The sequence below is a fragment of the Primulina tabacum genome, chromosome 9 (assembly GCF_025594145.1).
Source record: "Primulina tabacum isolate GXHZ01 chromosome 9, ASM2559414v2, whole genome shotgun sequence".
Lineage (NCBI taxonomy): Eukaryota > Viridiplantae > Streptophyta > Magnoliopsida > Lamiales > Gesneriaceae > Primulina > Primulina tabacum.
Genome location: NC_134558.1, coordinates 38987315 through 38995687, shown reverse-complemented (window position 1 = coordinate 38995687; position 8373 = coordinate 38987315). Strand labels below are relative to the sequence as shown.

Here is an 8373-nt window from a genome sequence, read left to right as displayed (position 1 = left end):
CGGAGACGGAAGCGACTGGAGCCCGCTCCAAGAAACAACAGTGCTCCTCTTCACTGGGTTTCCGAGTGCCTTGGGTTGTAACGTTATTTTTTTTTTAAAAAAATAATTGGGTTTTAAAATAATATTGTTTAGTTTACAGAACAAATGTTATGGTTTCCTTTTTTTTGATAAAACAAAAGTTATTCAAATGTTTATTTTGATAAAACAAAAGTTATGGTTTCCTTTTTTATATTTTAAAATAAAATCATTTATTCAAATGTTTGAAAAACTGAACTTATTTAAATGTTTTTTTAAGCTATAAATTTTATATCCAAACTTACCATTTATTCACGGAAAAAGAGCAAACAAAAAAAAATAGAACTTTTTTCCCGTCTCTTTGCCATCTTCTTCTGCTACATCTTTTTCCTTCTTCAAGAATTACACGTTTCAATTTTCATTTGTTCATGGCCATGAACATATGATTTTTAACATTCATCTTCGGCTCAAATGAATACCATGTGAGAGAGGTAACAAAGCAGCACAAGGTGTGTTGTGATTTGAGCTTTAATCTACGTTGTTGCAAATTATTAAATGGTGTGAGAGTTTATTAATGGTCATCAGTGCGTTATCACGGGCCTATAGAACAAACTCGAGTTTTCGAAAATGCTACCGAACGCTGGATTATGGATAATTATATTATCAATCCTTATCATTTTTTTAAAAAAGTAATTATCAAAAGATCTTGTCCAATACAAAACAAAATTAATTGTTAAAAACCCAATTCGAGATTTCGGATGCAAAGCGCGACCATCTAGGGGTTAGGTATGGTGATCAAGATAAAATTAGGGAATATGGTGCTGATCATTCAAGCCGTGTGCAGAACAGTTTCAATCAAAATTTAGGCCAACCCCCTACAGCCCAGACACTTGATTAAATGTATTTGTTTATTTAGTTAATGCCCATCACATCTCTACCCTCGAATTATTCAACAGAAAAACACTATGAAATACAGGATTAGATTTGTGATATGAATATCTTATTCAAACCGAACGACAAAAATAATTTTTTATGTCGAAAATATTATTTTTATGAACTGGAACAATAGACCTGATAAATCTAACTACAGTATGCAACAAGACTGCCAAAATAGACCTGATAAATCTAACCATAACATAGTTTGCCGTAAAATACTCACCAATCGAATTATCGATGAAAAATTGAGTCGAATTTGATTTCAAAAAACACTCGCTATGAAGAGTAGCAAGTGTGAATATTCATGAAGCACATCAAATACAAGAATTAACATATAAACAAACCAAGAAAAATCTAAATAAAACTGTGGAAATCCACATACGCACACATGCTTACAGTGGAGAAGAGTCCTGGAAGAGGCAGTAGCTGTTTGGAACAGTTAGAACAGATATTTGTTGCTCCGGTGATCATAACATGTTCCTCTCAAAGATAGCAAAAAACCCATTCCTCCCATGGCCAGAACTTCGTCTGAGAACCAATCCTTCAAAGAATTGTATCCTACATTCTAAGCAGCAAAAACACCATTCCTCCTCTCATTGAGATCTTCTTCTCAAATGTTGGGACACCGGGTACCCCTCGAAGAAGTCCAAAACCTCATTCTCAAGGTCCTCCACTGAGTACTTGATGTAATTCTCAGGGTGTCTCCCACTCTCGATATGGCTTCTGAATCGTCCAAGAAACGACCTATAAGCTGGGATAAGCAGGTCCGATATGGAAATCCTAAGCTCCTCTCGTAGCTGAGTATCAGGTATCAACCATGTGGCCTGAGTTCGATGCACCTCCTCAAATATAACATTGAAAGACTTAAACCTCTCTCTCAAAGAACTCTTTGACACACCAGATGAAAAACTTCCGCTCACATGCAAACCCTCATCTCTCAAGCAGTGCAATACCCTCACCCAGGTTGCCCGCTGGTAATTAGTGGCAGAAAAGCGAAATTTACCAGTTAACCTTCTCAGATAATCATCCCCAATCATCTCCCTCAACTCAGGAGACCCTTTAGTCTTTTGAACAATATAGTGAACATTGTTCATCATAAACAAATGAGTCAATGAAACATCCTTGTAATACTTAGACTTGCCATCCAAATTAAACTGCAAAATCACCATTATCCAAATCAAATGAAGAGCCAAAGTCGAAACCCGGCCCTCAAACTCGGAAAAATCCATGTCCGGCACATTGAGGTCGCTTGAATATCTCGACCCAGTCGAGGGCTTAGACACAATCAATTCAATCAAAGTATGCTTATAATCCGATATCAGACTGATGTAGTTCATCACGTATCTAGTCAAGGGATGAATGGTACCCCCAGGAATAGGGACTTCTGAGGGCTCACGAAGCACAGCATTCTCAAATTCCGAAAGAATCCCTCTTGCAGCCTCCGCCAACCTAGATAAAATCTCAGCAGCCTGAACCCTTATCGATTCACTAGATTTTGACTCGAAAACAATCTGAATGTCAGGCAGTAAATCGGACAAAGCGTCGTGAAGGTCAAGTATCTTAAACAATTTCTCAGGGGATCGCTTACTAATACTAATTGCGTCAGCGAAATTAAACAACTGAATAACCGGACCTTTGACAGTTTCTGTAAAACAAGTATCATCGGTGTCATCTTCCAAACCTTCGAAGATTTGTTCGCATAGCTTCTTCTCACTAGCAAAAAGCACGCGAACACAGATTCTTGTGGCGCGTATCCACCTTCTTATCTTCCGCTCCACAGTTTCCCACTCCAGCCTCTGTATGTCTCCAATGCCTAATTTCTCAATCCCCAGCCTTCCGAAGCTCGCGTCCACCACCGACTTCCGTACACTGGCGTACACCTGAATGCACTCCCTCAAGAAACCAGCAGCAATCATACGCTCCGCGATGCAGCGGAGATCGTATGCTGCGTCGCTTGGGATGAGATCCACTCCTCTAATACTGCTATCGGACTTGTAACAGCTGCTTGCGCTGCTGATGCAGCTATCCGAGTGCTCCAATTGCTTCACGAAACTGTTCTCCATCTCTTCCTTGAATTCGAATTCATGCGAGTGAGAGCTGAACTCGAGGCTATCACTGCGAGATGAGATCGAGGAGTGAGTCCACAAATGAGTCGAATCTGCGAGTGAATCGTCGTCGATAGGCGAAGTGTGCGACAGAAGGATGTTGCGAAACTCATCTTCAAGTCGAGCCATGGCTATCTGCAGAGCGGAAGACGCGGCGGAGGAGGTGGCGGAGATATCCATGGAGTCCGTAGATCTTTGAAGGTCGTCAACTGCGTTGAGGTAACGGTCAATCTCGCAGCGATCAGCTTCGAAGATCATCTTGTCGCGGGAGTCAACCGCGGCGCTGGAATCCCAACTGAAAATAATTTCTTCCGGGGACTCGGAGGTGGTTGTTTCTGGGGATTCCATGAGTATTAAACAGATTTTTTGGAAGGAGAATCAAAGGGAGATTGAATGAATGATGGTGGAAGAAATTGAGAAGAGACGTCAGACGAGGCTTCTTTTATGAATTTTGCCTCATTGAAGAAGACCAGACAAGCGTTCTTTTTTTATTAATTGGTTAATTCAAAAAAAATAAACAATACCCAAAATATATCGTCGTCGTCATTATTTAATGCTAAATTTTAGCTGTCGTAGAAAGTAATCAAATTTTCTTTCCTAAAAATTCTCATTTTTTATTTTTATTCAAAAAAATTAATAAAATAAAAACTCGAGTATAAAATTGGATAGTGAAAAAAGGTATTCTACTGTAATCATAGTTTACATTAAATTAATTATACATAAAAAAATATATACACTTGTTTCAATTAAAGAGTAGGCGTAAAAGTTTCTTGTTCGTGTGACGATCTCATGGATTTTTATATTCTTTCACGGGTCATTTCGTATTGAAAATATGTCGACGATGAGTTTTTTCGTGAGATAAAAGGTATAATTTTTTTTTTTTTATTTTTTGAAAAGGTGTGAACTTGAAAGTCTAAAAAGAATTTGTTTATAGCGTAAACATGTATATATTTTAGAATAATGAAACAAAGTTTTTCATATATGCTCGTGGCCTTCGGAATTATTACTAGCAAAAATGTTCGAATATGCCCCAACTCTAAGCAAGAGTCCGTCAAATACATTATTGGACTTTGGTCAAAATTGCTACAAGCTCACCGATTATGATCCAGTATTGGACCAATAGCAAGAAAACTTCTCCCAATCAACGTCCATAATGAGACTCCAATTTCAGCAATCTTAGTTTTCTGCTTTTCATTTTATCAGCTTACTTTCGATTTTCTTTGGATTTTCAGCTTTTGTTCCCTATTAAAGTTATAAAAAAATGTTTAATTTCCGACCAAACACACGATTTGATTGTGGGGTGTATTTCTAAGAACCTTTTCCTAGAAACAAAATTATATGTCGTGAATTCGGACGAAAACACATCATCATGCAATTAGTAATCTGTATCATTTTCTAGAACAGTTGATGTCAGAGGATGAATAAAATTCTTTGGAAGATTAGCTCATATTTCTTTCGTCAAATGTTTTATAAAAAAAGAAAAATTGATTTATTATCTTTACAAATTACAAGAACCAGATCGAGAAAGCAAAGATGGAATTTAATGAAGTCAACTAACTTAACGAGGATTTCATTCCGAAAATTAAATCCAAGTCCACCAAATGACATTCATAAATGAGACTAATAACTGGGCAGTAAAGATGCTTGATTTGTTTATTGACTATATAATAACTGTCTTAAAACTAATAAAATCTACAAAATAAGATTTGTCATGAGAATAATGCTTTATTTAATGTTGTTTGGTCGGGGATGCTCCTGAATTTGGTACATCTGGACGGATCCGAGCCCATTTAAGAATGACCCCTAGTCCATCAAAGGGTCAGAAGTCCAAGCCCCACAGTCCCTAGCCTAAAATTTCGAGCCCACCCAGGGGTCGGAAATTCCGGATTTAACATAGCCGAGGGATGCGAAGATATGTTCTTCAATGTATATCGAAAAAAAGTGTTCGTAATTTCACTTGCCACCGATCATTCATGTGTATTTAAAATTCGAGTTGTATTGCTGAATACAAAAAATCTATTTGCCATAACATCATTCGGGAAAGTTTGAGGATTGCTGTCATGAAATGTAAAAACACAACATGGTTTCAGAATTGCGAGAAACTATAAATAGTGCTTCTTGAATGTCCCTTCTCCCCCACTCCAAACATACTAAAAAGGATTCGCCTACCGTATCTAATCTTTTCTTAGTTCCGAATCCTTCTCTATCAACCACCTATATGGGATTTCGACCTGCATATGAAAGTGAAGGAATGGCTATAATGATTCGAGCTTCATACATACACTATACACGCGCAGAAGAAATAAGGATCAGGCAGCATCAAAAGCAAAACTAATACGACCCGACTGATCACCAACATCGACATCCCTTTTATCCGAACCATGAGTGTCGTAGTGTTCAAATGCTGGAGACTGATGCGAAACCATGGATTGATCACCAAATCCATCACTCAATGATGGCAAAACGTCCAAAGTTTTCATGCCTTGATGCCAAATTCCCTTGTCAGGTACGTCCACTTCCTCTATCCTCCTAACCACTTCTCTAATATCCATACGCTTCTCCGGGTTGTTTTCCGTGCAAGCTACAGCTATGTGCACAAGCTGCTGCATAACACTTATAACATTCACGGTATTTGCTATATCAGGATCGAATAAGTCGACCTCTCTGCCCTCAGAAACAGCTGACTTTACCCATTGGACTAAATCTATCCCACCTTTGCCATTGCTGAGATACTGAGAAGGGAACTTTCCCGTAAGAATTTCAAGAATGATGACTCCTAGACTATACACATCACATTTTGGTGATACTTCATAGTGTAATATCGCCTCTGGAGACTTATAAGCCGTCAGTTCTTGGGCAGCTTGGGCACTGCCGATAAAGGAACAGAACCCATATTCTGTTAGTAAAGGCTCATAGTCTGTTGTTAAAATGACGTTGTTTGATTTGAGGTCACCGTGGGGTAATTCGAGTGTGGAGAGTTCTGTATGAATGTACTCCAGTCCTCTGGCAATCCCTTTAACTATCTTTAACCGAACAGGCCAATTCAGCTTAGCATGAGAGATCCCACGATCACCTAAGATGTTGGAAAAACAATTAGAGAAATTTTTTCTTATAGTAAGAGTTACTACATATGCACACAAAACACACTATGTTTCTTGATTCATACCATGTAGTAAGAAAAGTAAACTGCCATTTGGTTGATACTCATAGACCAGCAGCTTTTCGTCTTTTCGGTAATGATAAGCCAATGGTGTCAACACATTCTTGTGTTGTAATCTTCCAAGATCTCTCATTGCTGCATCAAATTGACCTCTCCCCATTTTATTGACCTCTTTTATCCTTTTCACCACTACCGTTAACCCATTGGTCATTGTGGCCTTATATGAAGAACCTAAAGCTCCACTTCCAAGCACTTCAGCTGCTGCCTTCATCAAATCACCCAATCCAAACTCACCCTTCTCATCATTTAGCATAACAAGATCTCCAGAACCTCTGCGGCTGGACCCAGCCCGATGGCCCGACCCAAACCCCTTCCGACTCGAGTTGTAATCCTTCTTCCCAACACTTGATTTTTTCTTGTAATTGAGATCACCAAGATTCCCCTTTTCCAATACATCAATATCCTCCTCTTGCCTTCGTTTGAGCACACATATCCCGGCCACCATTAGCAAGAGTAAGAGGATCGAAGCCACTAGAACCCAAAGTGCTGTCTTCTTAGTGGTGGCATTTACAGAAATGTCATTTTCTACGGGCCCTTTTGACGAATCCATGAATGGGTTACATGTTCTGCCTATATTGTCTCCACAAAGCGAGGGATTCCCCTTGAATGAGGTGGCATCGAATCTTGACAGGCTCGAAGGGATTTCACCTACTAAATTATTATTCGAAAGGTCAAGTGAGGTCAGACCTGTCTGTTCAAATGGAGGAATTGTACCGGAAAACTGATTGCTTTCAAGATGCAATTCCGTCAAATGGGATAACATACCCAACGAATATGGGATTGGGCCCGTAAACTGGTTCCCGGAAAGCCAAACTTTTTTCAGGCCCGTCATTGCTGTGAAGTAATCTGATGGAATTTCGCCCGAGAACTTGTTACCTGAGAGATACAGCCCTTTCAAAGCTCCCATCTTACGGAAATCGGGGATCTGGCCGGAAAAAGAATTCGACGTAAAACTAATGCTTCTCAGGCCTGAAAGCGATACCAATGCATCAACATCTATCTTCCCAGAGAGACCCATATGCCCGAGACGAAGCCCGGAAACGACACCGTTTTCACATACAACGCCGGCCCAAATTTCGCAAGGCTCTGTTCCGGGCTTCCAGGAATCGAGAAGCGCGGTAAATGTGAAAGATCGTTTCAACTTTAACAGAGCTTCATAATCCGAATCTGAACTTATTAAAGGTAATATTGTCAGAAAAATACAGAAGAAAATGAATCCGCCATGAATATTAACAATGGCCATACAGGAACTTTAAAATTCGAAGTCTTCAAAAATCCATTTTCACGATTTCTAACGTTTTCACAGCTTCTTCTTCTTCTTTTTTCTATTTTTTTTTTCCGTAGGAAAATAGTTTGATTTGTTAGTGGACAACCGTTAATGTCGTCGTGAATAAGGTTTACCTTTTTTAGGTAGTCATATGCAAGTATAACTGTCTCCTTGCCCGATAATTTATTTTTTGTTTGATAATTATATGGGGGGTCCTAAAATTATAAATAAAAATAGAAATATCCAAATTTTGTTATCAAGTTTGGTATACCAGTAACAAGTACTATCATTTTAAATGACGATTACTGATAATTTTGCACAAATAATGGATATGATGTATATAAATTCATGTATTTTAATTCTATTTCTACCATCTAAACTAATTCAGGAAAAAAAGAAGAAGACTAAAGAGTACTATTCGGCCCTTCATCAACTCTCCAATATCTGCCGCAATGATTCTCGTGTATCCAAAATCCTCACGCTTGCACCGTCAACAGAGAATCCGGTGTAACATGAATTTTTATCACGTAAAGTTTTTAGCCCTCCGTGTAATGCTCAATTCTCCATGTGAGACGATAAAGGTTGCTTGATTAGGACTCCTAATCAAAACAAATTATTTACTTAAGATCATATTCACCATTATATATCATGTGATATTATGCCAAATAGCTTCTTAGAAAAATGTAATATTATTTATTCCTTCCATCCCAAATATATATGATATTTTTCTTCTTTCACTTGTCTCAAATATATAGTCCACTTTCTGAATTTATCAGTATTCATTCTTGTTTTTTTTACTAATGTATCCTACTAAACAATTCTTATAAATA

At 38.3% G+C, this 8373-nt stretch overlaps 2 protein-coding genes across 2 annotated transcripts; both read right to left on the bottom strand.

Annotated features, from left to right (window-relative positions):
• Positions 1 to 1147: 1147 nt before the first annotated feature.
• On the bottom strand, positions 1148 to 3546 carry LOC142556030 (exocyst complex component EXO70A1-like). The gene has a single exon (XM_075667232.1). The coding sequence runs from the start codon at positions 3402 to 3404 to the stop codon at positions 1545 to 1547; it is 1860 nt and encodes a 619-aa protein (XP_075523347.1). The 5' UTR covers positions 3405 to 3546; the 3' UTR covers positions 1148 to 1544.
• A 1454-nt stretch (positions 3547 to 5000) lies between these two features.
• LOC142556029 (pollen receptor-like kinase 3) lies at positions 5001 to 7645 on the bottom strand. The gene is made up of 2 exons (XM_075667231.1): positions 6223 to 7645; positions 5001 to 6129 (listed from the first exon to the last, which is right to left on the bottom strand). Exons 1-2 carry the CDS (start codon positions 7517 to 7519, stop codon positions 5366 to 5368), a joined length of 2061 nt encoding a protein of 686 aa, XP_075523346.1. The 5' UTR covers positions 7520 to 7645; the 3' UTR covers positions 5001 to 5365.
• Between the last annotated feature and the right edge of the window lie 728 nt (positions 7646 to 8373).